Source organism: Nerophis ophidion, linkage group LG02 (assembly GCF_033978795.1).
Source record: "Nerophis ophidion isolate RoL-2023_Sa linkage group LG02, RoL_Noph_v1.0, whole genome shotgun sequence".
In the NCBI taxonomy this organism is placed as follows: domain Eukaryota; kingdom Metazoa; phylum Chordata; class Actinopteri; order Syngnathiformes; family Syngnathidae; genus Nerophis; species Nerophis ophidion.
In genome coordinates this window covers 2,428,744-2,448,363 of record NC_084612.1, presented here as the reverse complement: position 1 = coordinate 2,448,363, position 19,620 = coordinate 2,428,744, and the positions used below count along the sequence as shown (strand labels likewise).

General features: G+C 41.5%; 2 protein-coding genes across 3 annotated transcripts in view; one reads left to right on the top strand and one right to left on the bottom strand.

The window, feature by feature from the left end:
• vps13c (vacuolar protein sorting 13 homolog C) overlaps positions 1-3,893 on the bottom strand; it is a 91,668-nt gene extending 87,775 nt beyond the window's left edge. For both annotated transcript variants that reach the window (XM_061875996.1, XM_061876005.1), the window contains exon 1: positions 3,686-3,893. In XM_061875996.1, the coding sequence (XP_061731980.1) occupies positions 3,686-3,785 (100 nt within the window). In that variant the 5' untranslated portion in view covers positions 3,786-3,893. The remainder of the gene's footprint in view (positions 1-3,685) is intronic.
• A 7,796-nt stretch (positions 3,894-11,689) lies between these two features.
• agrp (agouti related neuropeptide) lies at positions 11,690-17,348 on the top strand. The gene is made up of 4 exons (XM_061922080.1): positions 11,690-11,727; positions 14,922-15,153; positions 15,268-15,347; positions 17,083-17,348. Exons 2-4 carry the CDS (start codon positions 15,006-15,008, stop codon positions 17,296-17,298), a joined length of 444 nt encoding a protein of 147 aa, XP_061778064.1. The 5' UTR covers positions 11,690-11,727; positions 14,922-15,005; the 3' UTR covers positions 17,299-17,348.
• Positions 17,349-19,620: the final 2,272 nt, after the last annotated feature.

Here is a 19,620-nt window from a genome sequence, read left to right as displayed (position 1 = left end):
TGGATGGGCTTGTTTGTTTGTTTGATGACGTAATACTGTGTGAAAACATTTTAACGAGAAATGGGCAACAAATTATGTTAGTATCTTCTTCTTTTGAATATTTGGGATTTTTAATTGATGACCACTTGAGTTTTAAGGAGCACATTCAGTATGTAGTAAAAAAAACTAAAACTTTTACTGGGATTTTATTATAGAAACAAGTCTTGCTTTTCTTTTACTGTGAGGCAGAAATTGGTGGAAATAACCTTTTTACCTGTTATTGACTATGAGATGTGTTGTACATGAATGCTACTGCTGGTTGTCTCCACAAGCTGGATAGTGTGTACCACGGGGCACTGAGATTCATCACCAACTGCGCTCCCCTTACTCACCATTTTGTCTTATACTCAATGGTTAACTGGACGTCTTTATGTGCCCGACGCCTCAATCATTGGTATGTTTTCATCTACAAAACCATTCCATGTATCACTCCATCTTATCTATCTTGTCTTTTAACAAAAAACAAGGAAGTCACAATCTGCTTTCAATGAATGTTCTTCAATTTGTCATCCCCAAAGTAAGGACTGAACTGGGCAAGAAATCATTTAGGTTTTCAGCACCGAAGGCTTGGAATAACCTACAATCGAATATCCATCCATCCATTTTCTACCACTTATTCCCTTTGGGGTCGCTGGTGCCTATCTCAGCTATAATCGGGCAGAAGGCAGTGTACACCCTGTACAAGTCGCCACCTCATCCCAGGGCCAACACAGATAGACAGACAACATTCACACTCACATTCACACACTAGGAACCATTTAGTTTTGCCAATCAACCTATCCCCAGGTGCATGTCTTTGGAGGTGGGAGGAAGCCAGAGTTCCCGGAGGGAACCCACGCAGTCACGGGGAGAACATGCAAACTCCACACAGAAAGATCCCCAGCCTGGGATTGAACCCTGACTACTCAGGACCTTCGTAATGTGATTCATCCATCCATCCATCCATCTTCTTCCGCTTATCCGAAGTCGGGTCGCAGGGGCAGCAGCCTAAGCAGGGAAACCCAGACTTCCCTTTCCCCAGCCACTTCATCTAGCTCTTCCCGGGGGATCCCGAGGCGTTCCCAGGCCAGCCGGGAGACATAGTCTTCCCAACGTGTCCTGGGTCTTCCCCGTGGCCTCCTACCAGCTGGACATGCCCTAAACACCTCCCTAGGGAGGCGTTCGGGTGGCATCCTGACCAGATGCCCGAACCACCTTATCTGGCTCCTCTCGATGTGGAGGAGCAGCAGCTTTACTTTGAGTTCCTCCCGGATGACAGAGCTTCTCACCCTATCTCTAAGGGAGAGCCCCGCCACACGGCGGAGGAAACTCATTTCGGCCGCTTGTACCCGAGATCCTGTCCTTTCGGTCTTGAACCAAAGCTCATGACCATAGGTGAGGATGGGAACGTAGATCGACCGGTAAATTGAGAACTTTGCCTTCCGGCTGAGCTCCTTCTTCACCACAACGGATCGGTACAACGTCCACATGACTGAAGACGCCGCACCGATCCGCCTGTCGATTTCACGATCCACTTCAAACCCTTGTTACATTGAATGAGTTTAAAGCTTCGGTGAAAGGATTCCAGTCTACCTTGTCAGTATGTACATGTGTGATGTGAGCAAGTTTTATGTAAATGTGATGTTTTATGTGTTGTTTACTGTTTTTATTGTAACCTTGCTGCTGCCCTCTTGGCCAGGTCTATATTGGAAAAGAGATCTTTGATCTCAATGGGATTTTACCTAGTTAAATAAAGGCTAAATAAATAAATACGAAGGCGGTAAATCATGAAGCGAACAGCTGATTATGACGAGAGAGTGTTTCTAAAAACACACATTTATAATAATAACAATATTAATAATAATGATGGATTAGATTTTATATAGCGCATTTATACATACATTTTACATCAGGGGTCACCGACGCGGTGCCCGCGGGCACCAGGTAGCCCGTAAGGACCAGATGAGTAGCCAACTAGCCTGTTCTATAAATAGCTCAAATAGCAGCACTTACCAGTGAGCTGCCTTTATTTTTTAAATGTTATTTATTTACTAGCAAACTGATCTCGCTTTGCTCGACATTTTTAATTCTAAGAGCGACAAAACTCAAATAGAATTTGAAAATCCAAGAAAATATTTTAAAGACTTGGTCTTCACTTGTTTAAATAAATTCATTTATTTGTTTTACTTTGCTTCTTATAACTTTCAGAAAGACAATTTTAGAGAGAAAATACAACCTTAAAAATGATTTTAGGATTTTTAAACACATATACCTTTTTACTTTTTAAATTCCTTCCTTTTTTTCCCTGACAATTTAAATCAATGTTCAAGTTTTTTTTTTGATTGTAAAGAATAATAAATACATTTTTATTTAATTCTTCATTTTAGCTTCTGTTTTTTTGACGAAGATTATTTGTGAAATATTCCTTTAAACTTATTATGATTAAAATTCCCCCCAAAATTCTGGCAAATCTAGATAATCTGTAGAATCAAATTTAAATCTTATTTCAAAGTCTTTTGAATTTATTTTAAAATTTTTGTTCTGGAAAATCTAGAAGAAATAATGATTTGTCTTTGTTAGAAATATAGCTGGGTCCAATTTGTTGTATATTCTAACAAAGTGCAGATTGGATTTTAACCTACCGTATTTCCTTGAATTGCCGCAGGGCATATAGTATGTGTCTGCCTTGAATTACTGCCGGGTCAAACTCGCTTCCTAAAATAATAAGCGCATGCTTAGTATTACCGCCTGGTCAAACTCGTGACATCACGAGTGACACTGCCCCTGTCATCATTTTCAAAATGGAGGAGGCTGATTTCAATACCGGTAATATAAAATCGCATAAAGGGAAGAAGATTAAGAGCTATTCAGTAGGATTTAAGGTCCAAGCTTACATCACACTCAAATTTTTACTGCATACCTTTGGTAAGTGGCGGAGTGAGAAGAGGTTTTAAAATAATTAGCGCATGCTTACTTTTACCGCATGCCTTTGGTAAGCGCAGGAGTGATAAGAGGTTTTAAAATAATTAGCGCCCGGGCGGCAATTCAAGGAAATACGGTATTTAAAACATGTCATCAAAAATATATATTTATTGTGAGAAATCATTAAGATGATCAGTGTTTCCACAAAGATAAATATCATTAATTATTAACAATAACATAGAGTTAAAGGTAAATTGAGCAAATTGGCTATTTCTGGCAATTTATTTAAAGTGTGTATCGAACGGCAGTTTGATAACCACTTAAATTCCATGGTAGCACTTCGCATTAGTCAGTACCGAAAAAGTAGCGCTTTGTGGTTTCAATAAGGTTGGTGACCCCTGTTTTACATCATAGAGTCATATTGTATTTTAAATTAAATAAATGGATTAAATATTGGCAATTACTGCGCATGACAAACCGCTCAATATTTACAATTGTTGGCGGAAGGTGCATTATTTGTCGAGAATAACGGTTAATTGCACCGAATTAAACGACATTCCAACGCTCAAATTAATGCCGAAGTTGAGATAAGACCTTGTTGCGTGGAGTTTTATGCTCCACGGTTCACTGTAACCAGGATTTATTTGCAGAGAGAGAAGAGAGTTTTGAATAGCGACAAAAGTGCACCAAGTCTGGCTCTGGAGCGTCATGCTACATTAGCGAGCTAGCTAGCTGCGCAACTCACCTCCCCAGATCCCGATCTTGAGCTGGGACTTGTCCAAGTTCTCCACATAGTCTCCGATAAACCTGTTGAGGAGGTCACCGACCATAGACTCGAACACCATGACTGACACCCGCGGATGGAACCCTCCGCTGCCGAGGACAGCGTCACTTTTTTTAACCCGACTTCCGCATGAGACGATGACAGCCGCGTCCTAATCGATGACTCTGTGTGCGACTGCCGCCTGCGTCGATTAGTCATGTCTGTGCGTCCGCGGGAACCGAGTGTAGGCGGAGCGCATCGATCAGTCAGCTGATTCCTTCTGAGGGGCGTGTCTGTTTAGTTCACTTCCAGTTTATTTGGAACATCCATCCATCCATCCATCCATTTTCTACTGCTTATTCCCTTTTGGGGTCACGAGGGGCGCTGGCGCCTATCTCAGCTACAATCAGGCGGAAGGCGGCGTACACCCCGGACAAGTCGCCACCTCATCGCAGGGCCAACACAGATAGACAGACAACATTCACACTCACATTCACACACTAGGGCAGTGGTTCTTAACCTGGGTTCGATCTAACCCTATGGGTTCGGTGAGTCGGCCTCAGGGGTTCGGTGGAGGTCAAGACACAACCGACTCATCGTGTAAATAAAAAACTTCTCCCTATCAGCGTATTATGGAAACCACCCCAAACAATTTTTCCTTTAATTTTCCATATGATTTGCAAGTGTGTAATTTGTTGTGAGTTCATGCACTGTTTGTGTTGTTCGTTGAACGAGGTGATGTTCATGCACGGTTCATTTTGTGCACATGTAAAAAAAAACATAACTGTAGGAGCCAAATAGAGGGCCATAGTTGAATTTATGTTTATTTTATTGTTTTTGAGTGATTCATGTGTGTATGTCAGTGTGCACCCTTTGCAGGTGGTGAAAAGTTCCCACGCAGGCCTATAAGGGGCAGGAGCGCGCTGGGCACGTGATTGGCAGTCGGGCACCAGCATACCGTCTTTGACCTCACCTGTCTGTAAACCTCACCTGTCTGTAAACCTCACCTGTCTGTAGACCTCACCTGTCTGTAGACCTCGGCTTCATATAAGCTACCATTTATTTTGTTTCCCGAGTATTCTGTTCCTTGATTATTGTAAATAAAACAATCTTCAATATAGCTGCTGGATCAGCTTGAATTAGTGGAGGGAAAGCGGGAAAAGGAAGAATACGTGACAAGGAAGGCTGTGTAAAAGGTGTGAGTCAGACAAGATGCCCGCGCCCCAAGTGGAACAAACGTTTGAAACAAAGGGGTTATAGGAACAATCACTTTCAGTGTTTTATGCCACTACAATAACTTTGTCTTGAATTTGAAAAAAAACATTTTTTTTTTTTTTTTTTTTTCACTAAAGAAGGGTTCGGTGAAGGCGCATATGAGACCAGTGGGGTTCAGTACCACCAACAAGGTTAAGAACCACTGCACTAGGGCCTTACACAATACAATGTAATGCAGGCCTGGGCAATTATTTTCACTAGAAGGCCACATTTAGAGAAAAAAAAATGTGTCTAAGGCAGTGTTCAAGATTCAAGATACAAGATTATTTATTGTCAATTCTTAACATGCACAAGACACATAAGAACTGAAAATTACATTTTCGGCACAGTCCCACTAAGAGCAGACATACTTTACAGCAGTGGTTCTTAACCTTGTTGGAGGTACCGAACCCAACCAGTTTCATATGCGGATTCACCAAACCCTTCTCTAGTGAAAAAAAAAAAAAAAATGTTTTTCAAATATTAGACAAAGTAGTATGTTTTTGGTAACACTTTAGTATGAGGAACATATTCTAAGTAACAAAGACTTCATTTAGAGTTATTTGGAGACAAGGGGGACATATTTTAAGTAATAAAGACTTAATTTAGAGTTATTTGGTTAGGGTCAGGGTTAGAGGGTTAGGGTTATTATAAGGCCATGGCGAATATTGATTGATTGATTGATTGATACTTTTATTAGTAGATTGCACAGTACAGTACATATTCCGTACAATTGACCACTAAATGGTAACACCCCAATAAGTTTTTCAACTTGTTTAAGTCGGGGTCCACGTTAATCAATTCCTGGTACAAATATATACTATCAACATAATACAGTCATCACACAAGTTAATCATCATAGTATGTACATTGAATTATTTACATTATTTACAATCCGGGGGGTGGGATGATGAGCTTTGGTTGATATCAGTACTTCAGTCATCAACAATTGCATCGACAGAGAAATGTGGACATTGAAACAGTGTAGGTCTTATTTAGTAGGATATGTACAGCCAGCAGAGAACATAGTGAGTTCACATAGCATAAGAACAAGTATATACATTAGAAGTACATTTGAGTTGTTTATAATCCGGGGAGATGGGATGTGAATGGAGGAGGGTATTAGTAAAGTGTTTAAGTTGCCTGGAGGTGTTGTTTTAGAGCGGTTTTGAAGGAATATAGAGGTGCACTTACTTTTATACCTGTTGGGAGTGCATTCCACACTGATGTGGCATAGAAAGAGAATGAGTTAAGACCTTTGTTAGATCGAAATCTGGGTTTAACGTGGTTTGTGGAGCTCCCCCTGGGCATTAAGGCATTAATAAGTACATAATAATGACTAGTTAAGAGCCAATATGTTACTGATACATTTGCATGTTAATAAGCAACTAATTAATGGTGAATATGTCCCCCATACTAAAGTGTTACCATGTTGTTGTTTTTTTACTGGTGCACAAAATGAACTGTGCATGAACATCACCTTGTTCAAAAAAACAAAAACAAAACAGTGCATAAACTCACAACAAATTACACACCTGCACATTTGTCAGCTGATAGGGAGAAGTTTGTATTTACACGATGAGTCGGGTGTGTTTTGACCTCCGTCGAACCCCTGAGACCGACTCACCGAACCCCTATGGTTTCATCGAACCCAGGTTAAGAAGCACTGCTTTACAGGGAGACAAGACGGAACTGCCAACGGATCAGCCATTTTTACGGCGCTCCTTAAAAAGATGAGAAAAGGGTGACATTGGGTGAGAGGAGGGGGAGTAGAAAAATATCAGTTTAAGGCTAGACCCTCAGGAGGGGTCCAGACTAAGTCCAAGGAAAAAAAACTCACATAGAATGGCACACATTTAGACGTGGCACGTATATCACACTAATTGCAACATTAGGGAGGGGGTGGGTTTGAGGAGACTCGCTGACGCTGTATAGCGCTGCTCAGCCATCCACATCCCCAGAGGAATTAAGCAGTGGTGAAGGCATTGATTTCAAGAGTGGGGGTCCTGTGTGTGGGTATATACCCAAATAACTTTGGGAGAGAGGATGAATGTTTTTGTATGCAAGAGGCCGATAAAGTTCAGCTACAGGTGTTGTTGACAAAAAGGAAGGTCAAATGCGTCTATCTTTGAGGAGGCCTCGGGAGATTTTCTTCAGAAGAGCCCGTTCCCGTGTCAAGGCCATTCAAGGGAGTCCAAATCGTAGATTATGAAGTTGTTTTTCTTCAAAGAGACAAAAATAGTGACTTATCTCTCTGTTTGTCCATGCTCCCTTTTTTCCCTTTTTAGACCAGTTGATCTGCTGTTTCTTTTCTTTTTCTTCTATGTCCCACTCTCCCCTGTGGAGGGGGTCCGGTCCGATCCAGTGGCCATGTACTGCTTGCCTGTGTATCGGCTGGGGACATCTCTGCGCTGCTGATCCGCCTCCGCTTGGGATGGTTTCCTGCTGGCTCCGCTGTGAACGGGACTCTCGCTGCTGTGTTGGATCCGCTTTGGACTGGACTCTCGCGACTGTGTTGGATCCATTGTGGATTGAACTTTCACAGTATCATGTTAGACCCGCTCGACATCCATTGCTTTCCTCCTCTCTAAGGTTCTCATAGTCATCATTGTCACCGACGTCCCACTGGGTGTGAGTTTTCCTTGCCCTTATGTGGGCCTACCGATGATGTTGTGGTGGTTTGTGCAGCCCTTTGAGACACTAGTGATTTAGGGCTATATAAGTAAACATTGATTGATTGATGCTGGATTTCTTTAATTCCAATTAATTATTCCTTCTCTGCAAACTTTTCCAAGATGAGATCCATTTTGCGATTCAATTCAGAAATCGCACCAGTCTGTGTTCCCACAGCCCGACCCAATCCTTCCATTGCGTTGAACAGGCGTTGGGCCCCTTGAGTGGCTGCCATCGTCTTCCGAATTTGTCGATACACCAGAGCAATGCCCAGCCCAATCAGCGAGTGTCCCACGATCACAGCTCCAAATAGGTAGATGTCTTAGACGTCCTCGATGGAAAGGGCTGAGAGGCACATAATCCTCCATGTGTTCCAGGAGTCCCTCACGTACCCCGCAGCGATGGTTCCATCAGGGCAGCCAGGCTCTCCCGAACCTCTTTTTCTTGTCAAAAAGACTGTGTCAATTGCGTCAAGAGTCCAGCTGATCATATTCATATTGAAATTTGGATTAGAGGACAGCGCAAAGAAAGAGGTTGTAAAAAAGTTCAGACAAAGACAAAGACAAAGAGAGCAAGCAGGGAAGGAGGGAACGGAGAGTGCGACCGCCCTCACCAGAGGCTAGAGAGAAAGTGGTTCTCAAATGGGGGTGTGCGTACCCTTGGGGGTACTTGAAGGTATGCCAAGGGGTACCTGAGATATTTAAAAAATATTCTAAAAATAGCAACAATTCAAAAATCCTTTATAAATATATTTATTGAATAATACTTCAACAAAATATGAATGTAAGTTCATAAACTGTGAAAAGAAATACAACAGTGCAATATTCAGTGTTGACAGCTTTTTTGTGGACATGTTCCATAAATATTGATGTTAAAAATGTCTTTTTTTCTGAAGAAATGTTTAGAATGAAGTTGATGAATCCAGATGGATCTCTATTACAATCCCCAAAGAGGGCACATTAAGTTGATGATTACTTCTATGTGTAGAAATATTTATTTATAATTCAATCACTTGTTTATTTTTCAACAAGTTTTAGTTATTTTCGAATCTTTCTTCCCAAATAGTTCAAGAAAGACCACTACAAATGAACAATATTTTGCCCTGTTATATTAATTTATTGAATCAGAAACTGATGACATAGTGCTGTATTTTACTTCTTTACCTCTTTTTTTCAAACAAAGATATTTTGCTCTGATAAGGGGGTTACTTGAATTACAAAAATGTTCACAAGGGGTACATCACTGAAAAAAGGTTGAGAACCACTGGTCTAGGGGGCCGGTATATCTATTTTTAGGAACACTAATACAAAACCTCACAATAATGTCTGATTGAATGCTACAAACGGTATGACAGACTGCCTTAAAAAAACGTAAGGGAATTTTTCATTTTTCTATGAACGATAAAACACTGAATATTGACAAAATATAAACGTCACACCCCCTTTCTATCGACATATTTTACAATCAAGTGAAATGCAACAAAAATGCAACGAACACTGAAATATGACCGCAAAGGGTACACAATAAACTAGGTGTGTGGGGAAAAAATAGATTCCAATACGAATACGTAATATGCTCTAAAAACCACCACACTGAAAAAAAAAAAGTTTTTCCATTTACAGTAATATGTGGGGGAAACAAACAAAACAAAACGTACATTTTACGGTAAATTTCTGGCAAATGAGCTGACAGTTGTTTTTTTTTTTTTACCTTAAAGACAGTGGTATTGTTCTTCCATTTACAGCAATATGCTGTAAAAAATACCACCATGCTGTAAAAAAAAAACCTGTTTTTCCATTTACAGTAATATGCTGTAAAAAATACCACCATGCTGTAAAAAAAAACCTGTTTTTCCATTTACAGTAATATGCTGTAAAAACCACCACGCTGTAAAAACACACATTTTCCATTTACAGTAAAGTTAAAGTTAAAGTTCCAATGATTGTCAGTCACACACTAGGTCTGGTGAAATTTGTCTTCTGCATTTTACCCATCCCCTTGTTCACCCCCTGGGAGGTGAGGGGAGCAGTGAGCAGCAGCGGTGGCCGCGCCCAGTAATATTTGGGGGGGGGGGGGGGATGCGGGAAACAAAAACAAAAAAACATTGTACATTTTACAGTAAATCTCTGGCAACTGAGCTGTCTTTTTTATTTTCTTTTTAACCATAAAACAGGGGTGTCCAAAGTGCTGCCCGCGGGTCATTTTTTAACAGCCCCACAGCACATGTTAAGAATACAATTGAAAAAAATTAAAAACATAACAAGTGGTATAAAAGAGCAAACAGGTGAAATGTAACAAGAACATGTTGCAATGTTTACTCTAATTACACAAAGCTGCCATGCAGGCTGTTTCTTTCTTTAAAAAATAATAATGAATCAAATTCAATGTCATTTTGAATTATTGACCTATTCAAGGCTTCGATTACGTCACATTAAATATTCCACTTTGAGATATTTTTGGGGAAAATGTTGCATACTGTATTTTGTGTTTTGCCATATAAAAAACTGAGCTTTTTTTTTTTTTAAAGAAGGGCCTAAAACAAACAAACAAAACATAAACAACAATAAAACTTAAAATTGACAGATGTATCTGACGTTGATCTCGAGATTATTGTGCGAAAAGTAAACAGTAAAAAAACTGTATGATTTATTTTTTAACACTTTAATAAGAAGAACGCTTTTGGATCCCCAATTATTTTCAAGTGATTTGTTTTTAAGTGTCATTGCTCGAAAAATAATAATGAATCAAAATCCAAAATCAAGTCTCCAATTATTATATAATCTCAAATATTCCACCTAAAAAAGTTATTGGGTGAAAATATAGCATATTTTGTGTTTTTTCCATTTTTTTTGTCTAATGTTGATCTAGAGATTTAAAACTTGCATAATAATGAAAATTACAATACTGAATAATGACACATTTTTACAATTTTTTTCAACCAAAACCCTTTGGAGTCCCTGGGATCATAACTGAGTGGAGGCCTAAATGTATATTTTTTTATACATATATTGTATTGGTTTTTAAAATAGAAATTATGAAAATGGCCCGCGCTTGCTCTGATTTTTCAGTGGAAAAAGTTTGGACACCCCTGCCATAAAACCACCACACTGTAAAAAACATCTATACACATTTTTTAATTGTGTTATGATATCATGAAGTGAATCCTTCTATATTTAAATTCATATATTATTCACTCTTACACGGGACATAACCCTCAATGAATACGGGTTTGACACCCCTGGTCTCGTTAAACCGTGACCTCTGACCCCAAATCCTCCCTCTTCACTCACTTATTTTCTTTAAACGGTGATTTAAATGATGACAACTTTAATAGTAGCGCTCGCGAGCCAGCTTGAAAACAGGAAGTGCCCGAGTCCTGTTGTTGTTCAGCCTCATTATGTTCTCGTTAAAACTTATTTCCTGCCGATTGGACTTTGACCTCAGAGCGTCGAGGGCGGCGCTGATTTGATTTGCGTTGAGTGTAGCGGTGAAGTCACCAGCGTGCTGAGAGAACGGGCGCCATGTTTGCGAGCTTAATGCGCACGCTGATTGCCGCTAACAAAAGGAGTACGGAACTAATGTTCTGCGCGGAGACGACAATTAGGAGGGGAACATGGGCTCGGAAAAGAACACGTGATGCAATACGTGTTTTTACGCGCGTCGGCTTCCTGTTCCTATTAACCTAAAATCTGCTTTTGCAAGAATGACATTGTTCACTTTTGATTGACACTTTTTATATTTATTATTGTGCTTGGTGTTGTCACTCTTGAATTGATCATGTGTACCTAATGAAGTGACCCCCCCTGTGGGATTCCATTCGACCCCAAAAGTTGTCAGGAGAGCTTGTTACCATGGTAACATGTTCAGGAGTAGAGGGGTGGAAAGCCGACCAGAAATTGGCACAAACGATGCGATGATGTCATCAGGAAGTTTTCTAATGACCCTTAAGGTCACAACGGCATTGCAGAGATGGTGAGGGTAACCCCGCCCCACCCCCCCCATAGCATCCCCAGGCTGGTCATGTGACCTCCTCTCATGAACTTTAAATGGCCGTCATTTCCTGGAGCGAAAGAGACGGCGGAGAGTCACGGACGCAGGTGAGTCTCCTCTCTTTTCCACTCCGTATGTCGTAGTTCCACTTGATGTCCAAATGTGTCAAATATGTTTATTATTGTGTCTTGTCCACGGGAATATTGATATGTTGGGAATATTTGATGTGAGATCTTGTCCCAAAGCAGGGGTTCTTAACCTTTTTGACCTCGGGGCCCAACATTTCCACTACATAGGGGCCCGGGATCCCACTCAAATATTAACACTAGTAATATTACTCTTGATTTTTAATCATATTCAACAATTATATCTAAACTACAGTACTTACAGTTTAACCGAATAAACCTTGTTTTCTGATATGAAACCGTGTTAACCACAAGTATCAGTATCGAGGCTTAGGTCAGGCTGATTCAAATAAAGATTTACTAATCAAATATACCGTATTTTTTCGGAGTATAAGTCGCACCTGCTCAAAATGCGTAATAAAGAAGGAAAAAAACATAGAAGCAGCACTGGAGTATAAGTCGCTTTTTGGGGGGAAATGTATTTGATAAAACCCAACACCAAGAATAGACATTTGAAAGGCATTTTGAAATAAATAAAGAATAGTGAACGACAGGCTGAATAAGTGTACGTTATATGACGCATAAATAACCACCTGAGAAGGTGCCTGATATGTCAACGTAACATATTATGGTAAAAGTCGTTCAAATAACTATAACATATAGAACATGCTATACGTTTACCAAACAATCTGTCACTCTTAATTACTAAATCCCATGAAATCTTGTACGTCTAGTCTCTTACGTGAATGATCTCAATAATATTTTTATGATATTTTACGGTAATGTGTTAATAATTTCACACATAAGTCGCTACCGAGTATAAGTCGCACCCCTGGCCAAACTATGAAAAAAACTGCAACTTATAGTTGGAAAAATACGGTTCTGCATAAGATAAAACTAAAATACATTTACATACATATATATACACAGTGCTAAAATAAACAAATTCTAACTAAATTAATAATAAATAATACAACTATATATGTTTCTGAAATAAACTGCATAAAATACAGCGTCACTACTTTAGTCTTCATTTTTGCGCTTAAGACATCTCTCTGATGTCTCTGGCTTCACGGTGGCAGAGGGGTTAGTGCGTCTGCCTCACAATACGAAGGTCCTGCAGTCCTGGGTTCAAATCCAGGCTCGGGATCTTTCTGTGTGGAGTTTGCATGTTCTCCCCGTGAATGCGTGGGTTCCCTCCGGGTACTCCGGCTTCCCCCCACTTCCAAAGACATGCACCTGGGGATAGGTTGATTGGCAACACTAAATTGGCCCTAGTGTGTGAATGTGAGTGTGAATGTTGTCTGTCTATCTGTGTTGGCCCTGCGATGAGGTGGCGACTTGTCCAGGGTGTACCCCGCCTTCCGCCCGATTGTAGCTGAGATAGGCGCCAGCGCCCCCCACGACCCCGAAAGGGAATAAGCGGTAGAAAATGGATGGATGGAAGACATCTCTCTGATTTTATAGCTACAGACTTTTTCTGCTTGTTTGATGTATTACAATACTGCCTCAAGTGGTGGAAAGTGTATTACAACTGGGTACCGCTACGGCCCATACAAACTACAGCTGAGAAACCAATATTTATTTGGCGCCTTTGTAGGGGGGGTTCGGGGCCCGTTATTGGGCCCCGAGCACACCTATGGTGAAGAAACACTGTCCTAAAATTTGACTTTTTGATTAATGTTTGAATTCATATTTCTCTTTTGGTTCTTCCAAAAAACATGTTGTAACTGCGAGTTGCCTGCTTCTAGCTTTACAGGCTTAAATCTATTATTATTAAGATCAATATTGTTATCAAAGGATTATGGTTAGTGTAGTCAGATATACATATGTATACAGTACAGGCCAAACATTTTGACACATCTTCTCATCTCAATGCCTTTTCTTTATTTTTATGAATATTTACATTGTAGATTGTCACTGAAGGCATCAAAACTACATCGATTTTTTTTGGATTCGATTCTTGATTCAAAAACCATATTTTTCCAATTCAGAACGATTCTGTATTCATTCAATACATAGGATTTCAGCAGGATCTACCCCAGTCTGCTGACATGCTAGCAGAGTAGTAGATTTTTGTAAAAAGCTTTTATAATTGTAAAGGACAATGTTTTATCAACTGATTGCAATAATGTAAATTTCTTTTAACTATTAAACGAACCAAAAATATAACTTTTTTTTTTTTTGTGAAAACATTGGACATTGTCAAGCTTATGAGATGCGATGCAAGTGTAAGCCACTGTGACACTATTGTTCCTTTTTATTATTTTTATAAATGTCTAATGATAATGTCAGTGAGGGATTTTTAATCACTGCTATGCTGAAATTATAACTAATATTGATACTGTTGTTGATAATATTCATTTTTGTTTCACTACTTTTGGTTTGTTCTGTGTCGTGTTTGTGTCTCCTCTCAATTGCTCTGTTAATTGCAGTTCTGAGTGTTGCTGGGTCAGGTTTGGTTTTGGAATTGGATTGCATTGTTATGGTATTGCTCTGTAGTGGTTTGTTGGATTGATAAAAAAAAAAATCGATTTATTAGAAATGAGAATCGATTCTGAAATGCACAACGTAAACGATTAGATTCGTATTTGAATCGATTTTTTCCCACACCCCTAATATATATATATATTTATATATATATATATATATATATATATATATATATATATATATATATATATATATATATATAGGCTTCACGGTGGCAGAGGGGTTAGTGCGTCTGCCTCACAATACGAAGGTCCTGCAGTCCTGGGTTCAAATCCAGGCTCGGGATCTTTCTGTGTGGAGTTTGCATGTTCTCCCCGTGAATGCGTGAAGGCTTCCTCCCACTTCCAAAGACATGCACCTGGGGATAGGTTGATTGGCAACACTAAATTGGCCCTAGTGTGTGAATGTGAGTGTGAATGTTGTCTGTCTATCTGTGTTGGCCCTGTGATGAGGTGGCGACTTGTCCAGGGTGTACCCCGCCTTCCGCCCGATTGTAGCTGAGATAGGCGCCAGCGCCCCCCGCGACCCCGAAAGGGAATAAGCGGTAGAAAATGGATGGATGGATGGATATATATATATATATATAAAATATCCCCTGCTGATAGCATCATACAAAGAAATGAACAGTATGGAAATGTTATGATGCGGTTGTTTATTCTCCAACTAAAAAGGTTTCTCCCTAGTTAGCAGGGGACTTGGCTGGAAAGAGAAAGGACTTCCACAAGTTTGACTGAAAACAGTTTTAGCAGCACTACAGTCACTCCAGAATGACGAGATCTTTGCTGCTCTCCTGCTGGGCCTTCGGTCTTCTGACGCTCTCGTCTGCACTGGTCCACCAGAACCTCCAAAACCTCCAGGCGGACAACGACCTGGCGGCCCCGGGCCAGCCTGACTCCTCCTACCTGTCCGAAACGGGTCAGTGATTTTTGACGGTGATGCTGTGGTAGTCAAGTGACTCATGATGAATTTCGAAATCATTTGACACTTAAATATATGATTTATTAAGTGTCTGTTTATTTCAATGGGCAGAAAGAGGCCCTGCGCTCGCCCTCCTTCCTGTCGACTCAGTGGAAGATCACTTCTTGATGGCGGCGGGCTCTTATGCCGAGGTGAGGCTGATGATGGGTGCTAAGGGCCCCTAACTTTCAAACCACCTAACTCAAATCCTACCAACCCTAACTTAAAAGGGAACTGCCCTTTTTTGGGGGGAATGTTGTTTATCATTCACAATCCTTATGTAAGACAAGAACACACGTTTTCCTTTTTTTTATATGCACTCTAACTCGTAAATAAACGCTAACAAAAGTTGACTAAAGTAGGACTTTGGTAAACTATGAAACTGCACCGCTTAATGGATTGTACTGTTCTTCAACATAGGAGTATTATTATGTTGTGTGTATAAGGTAAGACATATTATCTGGCGGTCTGTTTCACAATACTATGCAAAAGCAACTTTTCTTACCTTCTGGTACCTGCTGATCTGCATTTGGGATCTGCATAAGTCCTGAAAAATTGCTCGCGTCTGCCTTTGTCGTCCGTGCCAACTCCGTAGTCGATAAGCTTCTTCTTTTTCTCTATCTTCTCGTTATGGGACGTTCATCCTCCGCTGTTGCCATTTTTAATCTAAAGTAGTGTAAAGTTCTTACTTATATCTGTCAGTAAACTCACCATGAAAGCGCTAAAACATACCGGTGTAGTGAGTTTAAATTATTCACCGAAAGAACATTAGTTGTTAGAGTTCCGGTCGGACGGTTTTTCATGGGACACATTTCCGGCGTTGTTATTGCACTAGTGAGCCACGGATGAGGAGGCGCTGCTCCATCAATCCATCCATTTTTCTACCGCTTGCCCCTTTTAGGGTTGCGGGGGGTTGCTGGAGCCTATCTCAGCTGCATTCGGGCGGTAGGACAAGTCGCCACCTCATCGCAGAAGATGCTGCTCCGTTATTGATTGAAGTAAAGTCTGAATGTCATTGTGAACGACTCTCACCGTCGTGCGGGTTCCAGGGACCACCAAGGAAGGACATGACTTTGAGCAGTGTTGACTTTCTTTATTTTCTAATAAGAAAAGTATTTTTCGGGTTTATTTTCAGTCGCCCGCGTCTTCTGCCTCTCGCTCTGCCTTTCGCTCTCGCTCTCTTCCGGGTTGCATGCGCTTCGTCTCGTTCCGTCGTTGTTTCTTCACCTCTCTCCTCGACGTTCACGGCTGCCGCCCTTTTAAACAGTGTGAGAGGATTCATTAATCGTATCCAGGTGCGCGATCCACGCACCTGATCTCGATTGTGGCGTCGCTCCCGGCACGCCCCGCCTCCTCGCCGCCATCTTGGGCTGGGCTCCAGCGTGCCCTGCCTCTCTGTCGGACTGTCATTAAAACAGTTAGCTCAATCTTTTGACACGAGTTCCAATCCCGTCCTTGCACGCTGCACCGCTACAACAAAGAAGGTGAGCCACATAAATAGGACTACCCACAAAACTGCGCATTCTGAAGCGACTGTCAGAAAGCGGCTTGAAGACGATCTGTAAAACATAATCAATGCAACATTATGACCAAAGAACCACCATTACATGTTATGTAGACCACAAAGAAGTGTATTCAATTTGAGAAAAAAAATCATAATATGACTCCTTTTACGCGCCTTTTGTTTGAAAATAGACCTGACATCGGCAGTGTGCCTTATAATCCAGTGCACCTTATGGTCCGGAAAATACGGTACGTGTTCTTGTCTTACACAAGGATTGTGAATGATGGGAACAAAATTACCCCAAAATGGCAGTTTCCCTTTGACACTATAACCCAAACCTCATGTTGTCGCTCAAACGTGACCTTGTCAACGTCCTCTTGCAGGACTCAGTGGCAGCAGCGGTGGCGGCGGCGGCGGCGCTGCAGCAGCAGCAAGGCCGCGCCATGCGCTCGCCTCGCCGCTGCATCCCTCACCAGCAGTCGTGTCTGGGCTACCCGCTGCCGTGCTGCGACCCCTGCGATACCTGCTACTGCCGCTTCTTCAACGCCATCTGCTACTGCCGCCGCGTGGGCCACGCCTGCCCGCCTAGACGCACCTAACACACGAGCATGTTCTCGTTAGCCAGGGATTAAATGTCTTCAAATATCAACTTGACGTCTTCTGAGTTTGTTTTTGTCTGTCTGCCAGCAGCCAGGCGATGAGCTGGTTAGGTTGGTATTACCACACCAAGCCAGAGGGGTTCGACCATGCCTCTTACCTTCGACTTATCTAATCTTCCTATTCATTTTACATTTTTTTTTATCCATCCATCCATCATCCTCCGCTTATCCGAGGTCGGGTCGCGGGGGCAACAGCCTAAGCAGGGAAACCCAGACTTCCCTCTCCCCAGCCACTTCGTCTAGCTCTTCCCGGGGGATCCCGAGGCGTTCCCAGGCCAGCCGGGAGACATAGTCTTCCCAACGTGTCCTGGGTCTTCCCCGTGGCCTCCTACCAGCTGGACGTGCCCTAAACACCTCCCTAGGGAGGCGTTCGGGTGGCATCCTGACCAGATGCCCAAACCACCTCATCTGGCTCCTCTCGATGTGGAGGAGCAGCGGCTTTACGTTGAGCTCCTCCCGGATGACAGAGCTTCTCACCCTATCTCTAAGGGAGAGACCCGCCACACGGCGGAGGAAACTCATTTCGGCCGCTTGTACCCGTGATCTTATCCTTTCGGTCATGACCCAAAGCTCATGACCATAGGTGAGGATGGGAACGTAGATCGACCGGTAAATTGAGAGCTTTGCCTTCCGGCTCAGCTCCTTCTTCACCACAACGGATCGGTACAACGTCCGCATTACTGAAGACGCCGCACCGATCCGCCTGTCGATCTCACGATCCACTCTTCCCCCACTCGTGAACAAGACTCCTAGGTACTTGAACTCCTCCACTTGGGGCAGGGTCTCCTCCCCAACCCGGAGATGGCACTCCACCCTTTTCCGGGCGAGAACCATGGACTCGGACTTGGAGGTGCTGATTCTCATTCCGGTCGCTTCACACTCGGCTGCGAACCGATCCAGCGAGAGCTGAAGATCCCGGCCAGATGAAGCCATCAGGACCACATCATCTGCAAAAAGCAGAGACCTAATCCTGCGGTTACCAAACCGGAACCCCTCAACGCCTTGACTGCGCCTAGAAATTTTTTTTTAGGTCCTAAAAAATAAAGCTGAAATATATTGCACCATCCACCTATGGGGGGAACTCATAACGTGGTGTACAGCGATATATACAGTTGTGGTCAAAACTATACTTGGACTTAGACTTAGACAAACTTTAAAAGGGGAACATTATCACAATTTCAGAAGGGTTAAAACCAATAAAACCAGTTCCCAGTGACTTATTTTATTTTTCAAAGTTTTTTTCAAAATTTTACCCATCATAGAATATCCCGAAAAAAGGCTTTAAAGTGCCTGATTTTCGCGATCTGTAAATCCATCTGTCCATTTTCCTGTGACGTCACATAGGAAAATGGGCGGAAGGCGGTGTACACCTTGGACAAGTCGCCACCTCATCACAGGGCCAACACAGATAGACAGACAACATTCACACTCACATTCACACACTAGGGCCAATTTAGTGTTGCCAATCAACCTATCCCCAGGTGCATGTCTTTGGAAGTGGGAGGAAGTGACGGATAGAACAGCAAGATATAGCAACGTTAGCTCGGATTCAGACTCGGATTTCAGCGGCTTAAGCGATTCAACAGATTGGCATTATTGAAACGGATGGTTGGAGTGTGGAGGCAGATAGCGAAAACGAAATTGAAATATATATGTGTATATATACGTATATATATATATATATATATGTGTATATATATATATATATATATATAAAATGGGTATTTCTGTCTGTCATTCCGTCATACATTTTTTTCCTTTTACGGAAGGTTTTTTGTAGAGAATAAATTATGAAAAAAAACACTTAATTGAACGGTTTAAAAGAGGGGAAAACACGAAAAAAATGAAAATTAAATTTTGAAACATAGTTTATCTTCAATTTCGACTCTTTGAAATTCAAAATTCAACTGAAAAAAATGAAGAGAAAAACTAGCTAATTTGAATCTTTTTGAAAGAAATTCAAAAAAGAATTTATGGAACATCATTAGTGATTTTTCCTGATTAAGATATGCGGTCCTCTCCAAGGTTTCTCATAGTCCTTCACATCGATGTCCCACTGGGGTGAGTTTTTCCTTGCCCTTATGTGGGCTCTGTACCGCGGATGTCGTTGTGGCTTGTGCAGCCCTTTGAGACCCTTGTGATTTAGGGCTATATAAATAAACATTGATTGATTGTATGTAAAGTTTTGATCGCGACTGTATATATTGGTACTAAATTCTGACTGCCAAGATGGAATTACATTAATTTGATTGACACAATTAG